At 39.0% G+C, this 14,126-nt stretch overlaps 1 protein-coding gene across 4 annotated transcripts in view; it reads right to left on the bottom strand.

Annotated features, from left to right (window-relative positions):
* mtmr4 (myotubularin related protein 4) overlaps positions 1-14,126 on the bottom strand; it is a 34,765-nt gene that overhangs the window by 12,950 nt on the left and 7,689 nt on the right. For 3 of the 4 annotated variants that reach the window (XM_077546427.1, XM_077546428.1, XM_077546429.1), the window contains exons 3-6: positions 7,299-7,388; positions 3,490-3,606; positions 610-692; positions 37-203 (exon numbers count right to left, since the gene is read on the bottom strand). In XM_077546427.1, coding sequence (XP_077402553.1) covers positions 37-203; positions 610-692; positions 3,490-3,606; positions 7,299-7,388 — 457 coding nt within the window. Of the gene's footprint in view, positions 1-36; positions 204-609; positions 693-3,489; positions 3,607-7,298; positions 7,389-13,150; positions 13,752-14,126 lie in introns of those variants that run through there. The other variant, XM_077546425.1, reaches the window with a different exon arrangement.

Genomic DNA, 14,126 nt, shown 5'->3' with positions numbered 1-14,126 from the left:
AATTCAGACTCCCGTGTGCGTGCATTGTTATCGGACCTGGGCGACAAAGATGAACATGCTGGTCCTCGTCATCGGCGCTGCCGCCCAGACACCAAGCGTGATAGGCCAGGGCGAAGAGGTCTTCCAGGCGTGACGGGTGAGCTATGGCCCTGCTCAGACGCTTGACCCACTCCTGACACTGCTTGAATGTTGTAAAGTGGCATCTACAAATGCATCAAAAAAAAAAAAAAAAAAGTTATTTTCTTTGGTCCTTCCTCGGTTCTCCTGACGGCCTCACGACTCTGGCTGGAAGTGTTCGGTTTAGGTGAACGGTGTGGGATTTTTTAATAGGTTTTAGGTGAACTAATGAATACACACACAAAATAAAAAAATAATAATATTAAAAAAAAAAAAAATTTAAAAAGGAGAGCAATGATGATGACATGTCAAATCGGTAAAATTACCGAATGAACAATACTGAGCTCTCCAGGAGGAAAAAAAATAAAATAAAATAATAATAATAATAATAATTAAAAAAAAGAAAAAGTGATGCTATATCTGAACATCGGATTGACAGATTTTGGCGGTCAAAAATATTTGTCCACAATTCTTTTTTTTTCTTTTCTTTACCTGACAACTTTGGAGTCTTTGCAGATAATGTGCAGCTGAGCCATATCTCTGCTCTCCACGCTCTCGATCAGCCTGAGGGGCACCTGTAGGGGGAGACAAAGAAAGCGCAGGCAAGTGTAATGAGCCTGATGGACGGCGGACAGAAGAGCACGACTGCTAAGCTCGCGTCGGGAAATCCGCCGATCCAAGCTAGGCCTTTTCCATCACATTTTCAAGGCCTGCATCAAAACAACAAACCCGGAACTATAAACCCGACTTTGCCCCAACTATAAACAAGACTTTTAAATAATACATGTGTGGCCTTTAAAGGAAGGTGCTTGTGTTTGTCCCAAAATGTGTCTGAACGTACCGCAGCACAATTACTGAGCAGGAAACTAGCATTGCATTGTTTTATGGATACAAGACGCAATGTTGTCCTAGCATTGTAATGGAAAACGTGCCACTTGTGTGACAACTTGGGCAAGGGGGTGTTTTTAACACGAGGTACTCACAGATATTTCATTGTCCACATCTGGGTAGGTCTAAAGCACAGCGACAACATGGAGCACACGGAGAGGGAGGACACAAGACAAGAGGAAATGGAAAATTAATTAAAACCAGGGAGAAAAAAAAAAAAAAGGAGGAATGACAAGTTAAAAGGGAAAGGAAACATGAGTTGGAAGGATGTCAGATAAAAAGAGCCGATCACGCAGTGTGCGACTTGCCGCGTGACCACATGACCTTGCCAAATTGAAATCATGGAGGGAAAGACAAACATGGACAGGAGCAAAAGGGCAACAAAACAGCTTGAAAGAATGAGGATAACCTGTGAATGGGAGTGTGGGGCAGAGGTTGACGATTGTTGCCATTCATACACAAGTCAGTATAATGGACATCTTTCATCATTTGATTTTCTTTGCCATCTGGTCTAAAAATGACAGTCTTTCTGGAAAATGTGGCCGGAATTTGGGAAGGAGCAGTTTTACTACAACTAAATGTGTTCAGGAGGTTTTTATGGATGCATTTATGCTGCGAGCTTCACAAGCTGTCGATGGATGTCACTGAAATACGTCGATTGGTGACGTATACACACTCGTGCCTGCTCAAAGCACACAAACATGTAGACACACACGAAAAAAAAAAACAACAACCTTCTGTAAATCTAAAGCACAGACTAGGGATGTCGGAACATTTTCTTAAGTGGACCATAATTAGTTTTTCTTTTTTTCCCTCCATTTTTGTTAACAAGAGTATAAAAACCTAGAAAAGATTTAATTGTACATTTAGAACAGATATGAAATTCATGATTAATCTTGAGTTAACTTGTGAAATCGTGATTAATTACAATTAAAAAAAAAATTAATCGCCTGATGCCCCTAATAAAAAAAAAAAGAAAAGAAAAAAAGATTATTAAAAATTAGGGGCGTCAGACGATTACATTTTTTTTATTGTAATTAATCGCATGACTTAAATAGTTAACTCACAATTAATCACAAATTGTATATCTAGGTTGTCACACTCAAAAAAATAAACTAATATAAATAGTTTAAATAATTTTTTGACGTCTATAGCCGTCAACGGCAGCGAATGAGTTAATCACATATTCACTTTCATAACCAAAACAAGAGCAAGCTATATAGTAAGCTGACATTTTTCTAATCCAATATTTAAGATCTTAATGTTGATCTTAATTGTTAACCTTGACACAAAGAAAGTGGAGGACATCAGTTTTTCTTCTTTATGATAATCTGTGTTATGTAGAGACATTTGTTACCATTTTATTTGTAGTTTATTTGAATCTTTGCATATCAAAAAAAAAAAAAAATCCCTATATAAAATTTTAAAATATATTAGTAACATAGGCGTCCCTATCTCTGGGGGATGTGGATGTTTTTTTTTGTGCGCTTGGCAAATACAGTACAATTAAATATGCTACATTAAAGTGTGTTACAGTCAATTAATTTCTGATGGCAGCCAATGGAATAATGTGCCATTTAAACAGTAAGTGACGTTTATCATTGCTCGCTTCAATGTGGTCACTGATCGGTGTCGACACTTTTTAATTTGCATGCACTTTGAGCATCTTCACATGGGTTTCATTTCAAGTATTTTGTCAGTGTGATACGGATGAGTCACTTCAAATGGAAATCCGGCCTGTACAAAAGTACAGTCAACAGGGATGTGATTTGACCAAAGTGAAATTATCTGAAAATTTAGCCGGGGGTCTGGGGGCCGCTGGCACTCGCTCATGGGTTTTCCGTGTTTTTAAGTACTTTCAATGCACTCACATGACAAAGAAATAGACAAAACAACAGCATAAATTTTCAATGTATATTGAACTATCCCATATAAAATGGCAGTTTTAGTCAACTCAAAATCAGTCACATTCAAAAACATTGGACTGCCTTTGCTTTTAAAAACTATCACATCTAACTAATGTGATTACTAAGTTAACACATAAATAATGTTGAAGAGTTCAAATTTCATGAACAAATAATTGTATCATGACCAAATGAAAAGTAACTCATATTAGAGCATACCACAAATGTCTTTGTTATAGCAGAAGATGTTATCTGTCGGAGTCATGTGCATACACAATGAACTACTCAAAAAAAAAAAAAATAATAATAATAATAATTCCGATTTTTTTTTTTTTGGGGGGGGAGATAAAAAAAGCGGAATTCCGCGAATTAGCGGAAAAATCACATCCCTGACAAAAGTACAGTCAATCAAACATTTCCTGCCAAAACAAACTGGTACAAGGAAATGGTTCCAGGCCATATACCAGTATGTCTATAATGATGGATTTAGTATATAGCTGTATTTCTAGCTCAATCACAAAGTAGTGTAGAAAGTAATAATTCATGTCTTTTTTTTAGTTTAGTCTTGAGGTGGACTTACATTGATGACAGACTCCTTGAACTTGATGTGGAGTCTGTAGTTCGAAATGGCAATGACGGCCTCATCTGCATGGCCAAGATATTCTACCCCTTCCCCCTGAAGAACTGGGAAGGGGACCTGTAAGGACAACACACGCACAGATTTAGGAACACGACATCAACATGTGTCATATGTTCCACAGAAAAAATAAAAAGAGACAACTTTTACAACTCTAGGTTCTAAGTGGCAATGTTTATGCCTGACGTCAATATTCCGGTATTTAATGTTAAAAATGGACTAGCAATGATACGCTACTGATCGCAAGCCCAGTCCCGCCGTTTGGCTGGTGGTGAGACCGCATTAGCTTGTCCTGCATTAGCACTGCCGAGTCACGCAAAGGGAAGACCCGCTGATGCATGACAAAGAGGACATGCAGCAGAGCAGATGGGGATTACTGCAACATATCCGAAAAATCAAGCTCACTTTAAACTTCATCCAACTGGGTTAATAGCCCAGTCTTACTTAAATCATGTGGGCAAGTCATAAGGAGACAGGAATACAAGTTTGGATTAAACATTCAACCACAATTGTTGTAAAGACTGACCATAAATGTGGTCAAATTGTCAGCGCACCTGCGGTGGCATCTGCATTGTGTGTGCGCACAGTGCATGTGGATACGTCTTAACTTGGGAAATTGGAACACATGCTACTCTGCGCACTGATACAGAAACAGACAAATATAGGAAGTAGTCTGGCTGACAGCAGCTATGCAGATACGCGGGGAGGCCTTGGTTTCATAAAATTCGCTCAGGGGTCAGCAACTTTTACTGTCAAAATGAAGCCATTTAGGCCAAATAAATAACAAAAAAAGCTGCCCCGGCCGCAAAAATATTTCAACATTTTGATGAACGAAAGCGTGTGTTGGAGTTAGTCTAATGTACTGATGGCTCAAGAGCTAAGGAGAGCTGCACCAGAACAAAATTTTTTTTTTATGTGAAATTGTATTTTTTCATACATTTTATGGGCAATTGGTCATACAGCAATTTTCTGCCTCTCTTCTTCCTTTTATGGACCTTTTCTCGATATTTTTTAACATTTTTTTAACCTGCATTATTTGTTATCAATTTTCAGATTTCTTTGGGCAATTCTGTGGACATTTTAGGGATTTCTTTCGCTTTTGGACATTTTAAATGTTTTCTTTCGAGTATTTAAAAATAATAATAATAATTTTCAAACTTTTCTTGGACATTTTGTGTTTACTTTCAAACGTTTTCTTTTCTGCCTTTTTAAAAATTCAATCCTCTGACATTTTTGGCAATTTCATGGGGGTTTGTGGTAATTTTCTACTTTTCCTCTTCTTTTTGGGACATTTTAAGATCACTTTTTTTTTTTAAGGTAATATTTAAAACTTTTTTGTCTCCCTTTCGTCCCAACTTAAAAATGTGGACTCTGACATTTTTTAAATATTGAATTATTAATTATTAATCTTAATCAATTCATTCAAATAATATTTTATCTAAAAAATTAAAATATGTAAACTATTTTTTTTTTTTTTAAATCCACAGGGAGTCACAGGAGAGGGACTAAAAAGCCACATGTGGGTTTAGAGCCGCATGTTGCAGATCCCTAGTACAGCTAAAACATTTAAACAGTATGCAGCAAAAATGTCTGAAGGGTCTAACCGTGTTGATGGTGAAATAACTACATTTGCAGTTTTGGGGAAAAAAAACATTGTGCAAGTTGAGAGATGAAGCCCAATTGAATTAAGTATCGATTCAACAGCAGCAGAAATGACAATGTGGAGCTTCTGTGCCACTCAACGAACCAAAGATGTCCTGCTGAGAGTGCCATAGTTATTAACATGTTGTACAGCCTGATAGCATTAAACCAGCTGCACTCCAAAAGTAGATGCATGAGTCACTGATAGCCTGCGAGTGCAGCAGAAGCTAGTGTCACATGTCCTCCACAGGACTTGGGCAGCAGAAAAAAATTGGAGTGAGAATATAAGCACGAGTGAGAGTGATGAGCGAGCGTGCGAGAGAGAGAGAGAGAGAGAGAGAGAGAGAGAGAGAGGCTCATGAATAACAGCGGCTTGTGAGTCGTGACTTCCGGTGGAGGAAGGCGGCCAATGAGAACGTGCAAGTATGCGCACACAGCTGCACGCATGCATCACAGCCGAGAAGGCAGCAGAGTGTGGTAAACGGTATATTTAGTGGGGGATTGCCTGCAAGAAAACTCAGCTGTCAGTGAAAGTGTCGTGGAAGTGCCTTTACGGAAAAAGAGACCATGTGAAGAGCCCATGTGCAAGGGGGGGGGGGAAGTAAAACAACATTACCAGGTCCATTTAAAACAAAAAAACACCTCAAATGAAAATGATCAAGTAATAGCAAAGCCTGTTGCATAGCAATGATATTCGACCTCATTTGCTGTATTGACTTTGGATTCGATTGAAGAAAAAAAACTCCACACTTTGCTTTTCAGACACGGGTACACTTTTAGTTATAAAAAAAAAAAAAGCACGAGCAACTGGCTGGATGAGGCTTTGTAGCTGGAAATTCAATGCAAGTTGCGAAAGAGAGAATTGTATTGATTGTGAAAGATCATGTGGTGCAACATGGCATGTTTGATTGGCCGTTTCAAATTTAGGATATCATCAAAAACCGATCACGACAGCTCATAACTAATAAATAAATAAACAAACCCCACAAATTTGGGCACTCCTAACTAAAGAGGCCACGGTTTCTCCATTTTGATTTTATTTCTTAAAATGAGTTTAAATAGAAAAAAAAATCATGTCAAAAATCCTAACAAGATGCCCACCAGGTATTTGATTTATGATGTTCGACTGCATTGGTTCCCGCGCTCTCATTGAATTACTATTTAAAATGGGCATTTCAATTCAGTGAGGAAACAGATTTTCTGCTGGGGGAAAAACTTGTGCCTCATTTGTTTAATAGATCGGATGCACGTTGCTTCACTGTTTTGTTTTTTTTTGTTCATGGAGAACTTCTACAGAATTAAATAATTATTAACAGTATTACATCAATGCAAGCTAAAATAGGATCCTACATTGCTCACGTGTGTATCGATTGCCCACACGGACAAAGCAATAAACGGGTTCATCCTCTTATCAAATTACCTGAACATGATCGACCTTTCCCACCAATCATTTTTGTTGTAATCTTTATAGCCTATCTCCATGCTTTTGCATGTCCCTGCGTGTGTGCAACAACCACCTGCGGGCAAAACTAAATGTATGATTAATGTGCCCTTTACGAAGGAAAAAAACCTCAGTGCAACAACCGACTGCTCCTCATTGATAGATTAACAGACCCATTGGTGCGAATGTGGATGCAGTAGGAAAACTGTGCCAGTCAAGAAAGTAGCACTTAAGTAGGCGTGGCCTATGTGTTCAATAGTATGTACATTGCATTGTCGTAGTGGATTACACACACTTGATGTTTTATGCCCAAAAGCTTCGGCAATCGTGTCGTCAATTTATCCATTTCGGTCTCTGACTGAAGACGTTTTCTCCCCAAATTGTGCTGCGTCCACGTTGATGAATAATTCCATTTAATTCTTAATCCACAAACGCATTATTAATCAGAGTACCGTGTTTAGACTAATTGAGGGTAGATGGAACATTACGGCAAATAAACTCTTCGACTTGAATTCCACTTTCAGGATTCTCAGCAGAGGCAAGCGTGTGTTTGTGTGCCTTTTTTTTTGCTTTCCAAATCAATTTGAATCCACAGGAATGTAGCTAAAAGTGTTTACCAAGCGAATTGCACTTTAAAGTAGTGTTTGTCAAGGGTTGGCTGAAAATGTACCTGAAGACTTTCATCCTCCTTCACCAGCTCCTTCTGGGGGAACAGATCCTTGGCCTTGATATACTCCAGACTGGGAGGCCCCTCTTCACCCTGCAAAGACAAGTTGAGATAAATGTCATCATTTAAGTTGACACATCATAAAAAATTTAAATCAGACCACAGGTTCTTTAAAAAGTAATGATAATGACAAATGGAGCACAAGAGTGGTAATTGAGCAAAGGAATGTCAGTGAAAATCAAATAAGGTTCATAAATTCTCAGCGTCCGTCTTTGATGTGGAATCCATGGCGGACGAAAATTTCACAATATGCACTTACTGCCTCCCAAACGCCGCCTAAGTGATTAAACATTGACCACGAGAAAGCAGAAATCCAATCTAAAACTTACAAAAAGTTGATGCTAAACCAGAGGGGGAAAAAAATAAATAAAATAAAAAAGGTACTGCATACTCTGGCTCTATTAGGCAATCATGATTTTTGATGCATCATCCGTCAAAATATCCTGACAACCAAGTTTTGATTAACACTTGACATGCTCATCAAGTCTTGCAATTACAGCAGATCTTTTAAGGGAAAATTGGGCATTTTGAATTTGGGTCTCTAGAGTATCTGCAATGAACAATCAAATCTTTTTCTGAAAATGCATCCGCAATGAACAATCAAATCTTTTTTCTGAAAATGCATCCGTGAGTGAGCTATTCTGAACATAGTGACAGGGATGTGATTTGACCAAAGTGAAATTATCTGAAAATTTAGCCGGGGGTCTGGGGGCCGCTGGCACCCAGCTAGGTCCAGGGCAGCGCCCTGGTGGGGGGACAAGGGGGGCGCAGCCCCCCGGAGCTCATGGGTTTTCCGTGTTTTTAAGTACTTTCAATGCACTCACATGACAAAGAAATAGACAAAACAACAGCATAAATTTTCAATGTATATTGAACTATCCCATATAAAATGGCAGTTTTAGTCAACTCAAAATCAGTCACATTCAAAAACATTGGACTGCCTTTGCTTTTAAAAACTATCACTGAGAATATCATCATATCTAACTAATGTGATTACTAAGTTAACACATAAATAATGTTGAAGAGTTCAAATTTCCTGAACAAATAATTGTATCATGACCAAATGAAAAGTAACTCATATTAGAGCATACCACAAATGTCTTTGTTATAGCAGAAGATGTTATCTGTCTGAGTCATGTGCATACACAATGAACTACTAAAAAAAAAATAAAAATAAAAATAAAAAAATCGGAATTTTTTTTTTGGGGGGGAGATAAAAAAAGCGGAATTCCGCGAATTAGCGGAAAAATCACATCCCTGTAGTGACCATCGCTTTCTCGCTGATAACTTGGGTAAGCTAGGCTCAGCGAAGAGCGGACATTTTCCAAGCCACGCCCCCGATTGCACAGGCCGAAAAGGCATCATGTCAAAAACAATAAAGCAAACAAAGGTCTAGGTGTGGTGGCTCCGCCAGAAACAGCACTGGGACAGATTTAAAACAATATTTAACAAAATTAATAATTATACACGTAGGCCTAAAAGGCCAGCATCAATCGAATAATGTCGGACTGTGAGTGTGATCCTTGGGGTATTTTAACAAAAGCATGTCAAGGACATGTTTATTAGGACACCTGTGAAACAACAGATGAGGAGAAAAAGCAAACTGTCATTTATATATATATATATATATATATATATATATATATATATATACTATAAAAATAAATACAACACACGCCATGGTGGAAGTCAAGCAAAAGATGAGAACAGAATCAGTGACAGCGAACAACAAAGTCAGAGGCAAGGTGCCTCAGTATGACGAGATTAAAGAATAAGAGACTTCACCGTCTCCCAAATATGGAGCACAGCTGGCCCGGGCGCAAGTTTTTTGCCTCGTCACTGCTGTTCGCCTGCGAACCCTCCCCCACCTTCGTCCAAATACAAATGAAAGCGCTGAACCTGACGGCCATGTGCGTATAAGCAAATGACTCTTTTCAAATATCCCTACTACATTGAATGTCTTGATACGCCCCCACAACGGTGCCAAGTTACAAATTGAAGCCTTGCAGGCCTGATGTAGCATATCAGTGAAGAGATTAATGTACCCGGTATTCTTCATAAAAACTGAAGAAAAAAAAAATAGAAAATCAAATAATCCTTGTAATACAAAGCAAGAGGACACAGAAACCAAAAATCTTGCACAGGCTCCAAGAATAAGTGTCTGGTTGTCGTGGCAACAACAATTGCTTGATGTGATAGCATTTAGAGAGGGGAAAAAAAAAATCCTTACTCAAAAGATGACTAAATCTGGTTGAGGCTTTAGGAGCAGATTAGACAAATACCATCTGATAACTATGTTACTTTGTAATCACGTGCAATATACAACCTGCATATTTCTAAAAGGCTGCTCTGCTCATAAACAAGGCAGACGATCTCATCTCAAAGAAAAAAAAGGGGTGGCTGAGTGCAGAAGAAGGGCAAATGAATATATGAAAAATGTGATTTAAAAAAAAAAATCTAATGAAATTGGGGAACAACCGGAACATTGAGACCGGTCGTGTTGCAGACTACATTAATGGGTCAAGAACCAGGACAGAGCATGACAAATCTTTCCAAATGCACATCACTGCCCAACCCTTCACTGGCAATATAAATATTTCATAGACCACAGTGTACTGAAGGTTCTGTCCAATTACAGTCTCATAACTTCAACTGCATAGCAGGCCTGAGGAAAATGGAGACCGGGGTTTAGAAAAATAGGATACAAACTGTTCCACTTTAACAAAGTGGAGGAGCAAACTATGCAGGTAGACTAAATATTTTTAGATAGCATTAATTTACTCGTCTTCATTTGGGTCACGGTACTTGAATTTAACTCATTCACTGCCATTGTCGGCTATAGAGGTCAAAAATTCATTTGAACTTTTTTTTTTTAAATTTTTGTTGAGTATGAATTTTTTTTTTTTTTTAAATTGTATTACAACAGATATAAAATTTGTGATTATTCGTGAGTTAACTGGTGAAGTCATGCGAATAATTACAATTTAAAAAATGTTTTAATCACCTGACGAACCTAATTTTTAATAATCTTTTCTTTAAAATTACTAAATAAATTATTTATTAATTTATTATTTTTTTAAAGAAAAGATTAAAGAAAATTTGTAATCGTAATTAATCGCATGTCTTTACTAGTTAACTTACGATAAATCACAAATTTTATATCTGTTCTAAATGTACAAAAAAAAATTATAGGTTTTTATAGTACTAAAAAAAGTTAAACTAATAGAAATTGTTCAAATGAATTTTTGACGTCCATAGCTGTCAATGGCAGTGAACGAGTTAACATTGGGATACACCATGGAGACACAGATTCACGTTCATACCTATAGACATTTTAGAATCTTTAATCTCAGAACTGTGAGGCAGACCACTAGGGTACCTAAACATGCTTTCGGACGGATTGACCCCCCCCCACAGCTCAATGAAAAATCTATCATTTTGGTCTTGAAAGCATTTTGTGGAAAAAGTCAATAAAGATGTTTTATAGCAGCCGTCAGACTACGAAGGTGGTGACGATGAGAGCAATATGCGACATCCTAATTTCACGAGAAGACAGGCAGAGTGTTCATCCATTTAGAAGGGCACGGACAATATATTATACAGTCAGTGACGTGGAAGAAGAACTGATGACTCAGCGGAACCGCAGACGCTTGAAAAGCATCATAAAACAGTGAAATGAAATGGCTGCTCGTGTGTGGTCACAGAAATAAACCAATGCTTTCTTTCAAACTGGTCAATAAAAAATTATATTACTTCATCCAAAACTATTGCCATTAGTTTGGTTTAATGTTGAGCATGTATTATCTCTAATCACTGCTTCTGTTTTTTATTATTTTTATTATCAAGAACATTTGTATTTAATCACATAAACTCATTCACTGCCATTGACGGCTAAAGACGTCAAATACCTTTTTTTTTTCCCCTGTGAATTGAATGAGTTAATCAGTTATATTCCTGAGATTTTAAGTTATTTTCTATTCTACAATTTTGCCTTGAGGAAATTAGCGTTGCTGTTCAACGGCATCTCGATATGACACATTGTATTCTTTTCATTTGTTTTAACAATGTAACAATGGGCAGCAAGGTAATTAAAAAAAAAAAAAAACATGTCCATAAAGGCCACAATGTCTCAACATTGCATTTATGACTAAAAATTGTGAGTAAAATCAGTATAACGTCTAATTCAGCCACCTGATTATGATTTAAATCCATGAATTAAGATTAAGATTCTGAAAAAAATCTAAATCCCTTTGTCAAACTCTGTATTATGTTACGTGGTCTGTCAAGGTATTGCAATGTTACTTAAACCTTTGCCCCTACAGTTATTAATTTTATTTAATGGCAAGAGTTTGACATGGGAACAAATTCATTACCTTTGCAATGCTACGAAACTATTTTTAAATCACGACTTAAGTCAACTTGCATCACGTTCCACTCTACAGAAAGACGCATGTGAATGAACACCTTATTATGTTGACACTTCATAATTTCCAGGTGTCTTAATCACATCTGTGACATGCTTCCATCAAAATTCACCAAGGGCAAAATAATTGCAGCACACTATAGCCACCCCTAGCTCTTGCCTCGCTGAAATTAGCCAGTTTGAGCCAGGTCTCATGCAAGTGAGAGGAGGGACGAGGCTGAACCTTGCGACTAGAGCGACTTCTCCTGAGTGCACTGAAAGAAAGCAAGTCCCTGTAAAGACAATAAAACGTTCACTTGTGGAGGCAGATGTTCATACATTACTTGCGTGTAAGTCACAAATCAGAAAAACAAACTGATAAAAAAATAATGTTCAATTTCACACTTGGATGCGTGGGCGGGGACTCCCAGAGACTCAACTATTTGCAATTAGTTTCAATTTTTTTGACTGCCAAAAACGTTAAATAACGTTTCGTAAAATCCTATGGAGGAGTGCCAAAGACGTTAAAATACGTTTTTTTCCAAAACAGGTGAAACTAACCATTTTCTATTGTTGATTACTCAAAAACGGAATAAGGTAGAAACAAACTTTTTTTTTTCTGATGGAAGATGAGAGTCCAATCTTGTTTTGGCAGTATGTGTGTTTCCATAGTCCAAACACATAATTTTCTATGGACCTTGAAAGATCAGTCAAAATGCTTAAAATCGGCTGGCACCCACGGCATCCCTTTTCTAAAAACGTCTGGCAGTCAAAGAGTTAATATTCTTCCTCTAAATGTGAAAATAAAATTATTTTATATTTATGTCGTTTTTCATGGCAGAAAACTGAAATTTAAAGAAAGACCAGCAAGAGTCTTTCACCACCAGCCCCAAAGATGGAAACTAAGCGAACCACCTGTTCTGTATTCCCTCATTGTCACTAACATCTTGCTACATCCCGACACTCAAAACTCTGCTTCGTACTGCAGCGATTCACACTCATGAACACCGAGGCTGACGGAGCAACACGTTTCATCTGAGCAACACACATTTTAACCACCGGCTTCCTGCCATCCAATCAGGAACAGCGAGCAGACGGCTCGGATCGCCACCACGCGACGCAGTGGCGTGACGACTTTTAACAAAAAAAAGTAGCTTTTTCTATCATCACCTTACACATGACAAGACACTTATAGATGGAGTCGGCATCGGTTACTCAATAACTGCGGCACTCACGTGTATCGAGCAGCCCCGCCAACTCCCTCCCCTTTAGTGATTGGCAGGCAGGCCCGCTAGCAAGTTAGGTTGAGGCGTATTTTAATGCACATCAAAAACCAAAGTCATGGATCTGGAAAAAAATAAAAAATATGCAATGACGAAGTGAAAGGACTTACAAAGCAATTGAGCATGGAGCAGGATGCTCTTCCTGCAACGCTCATGTCGAGGTGACGCGGGGCTGTGCTCGGATGACACGCAGCCTATGGAGGAGCAGCACGACCGCCGCACGAGGAGCCGGCACCATCATTCTCCTCCTCAACCGTCTTCCACTACGAACCCCTCCGCTTAGCTTCCCCCTCAAGACCCCCTCTACCTAATTCGCCGCTTCTCAAGGAGCGCTGCAGGACAACACGCCGGTCCCGGGCTCTTAAATCAGGAATTCGCCGCGCCGCGCCACACACCCCTCGTAGCCATGTGTCAAGACAGCTGAGAGAGGGAGGCCCGATAGTCCGTCAAAGATACAAAAAAAGAAAAAAGGGCAGCAGTCTACTGGGTCAGCCGAGTCGAGTGGAAAATAAAAGCGGTGAGAAGACTGCAGATAGATGCTCCCTATTCTGTAGTAAGTGGACGGAGGGAAAAAACCATGAGGAGAGTGAGAGATGGGAAGGCAGAGGGAGATGCCAGCCAAGCTCCGCCCTCTGCATTAGCATCAACATCTCTTTCTCTCTCTCTTGCTCATATTCACATGCTCGCATTTCTCCTCTAGTCTCCCTCTCATCTCTCCCCTCCTCCCCCACTCCCTCCTCGTTCACCCTTCACCGACATCTCATAAATACGCCGCTCCCCCAGCAACGAGGCAAGGTACAGCTCGCACTAGCGCCGGCGCACAGAGCACGCGCCGGCACCTGAGCATGCAACATCCGACTTGTGCTGCCTTGATGATGAAGCACGCAGTTGCCAGTGGAGGCTGTGCTTCGCAAAAAAAAAAGAAAAAAAAAAGAAAAGAAGAAGAAACCCATCCTGATAAATAGAGCGCCCTGGTTGGACACTGGCACATCGTTTGATAGCACGTGATTTAGAGGGGGGGGGATTATATTGCAGTGGATAGGAAGGGGAGGGGTTGCCGAGGAAAGTGACTATGCGGAGAGGTCC

The sequence above is a fragment of the Vanacampus margaritifer genome, chromosome 16 (assembly GCF_051991255.1).
Source record: "Vanacampus margaritifer isolate UIUO_Vmar chromosome 16, RoL_Vmar_1.0, whole genome shotgun sequence".
Lineage (NCBI taxonomy): Eukaryota > Metazoa > Chordata > Actinopteri > Syngnathiformes > Syngnathidae > Vanacampus > Vanacampus margaritifer.
This window is presented reverse-complemented; position numbering and strand designations above follow the sequence as displayed.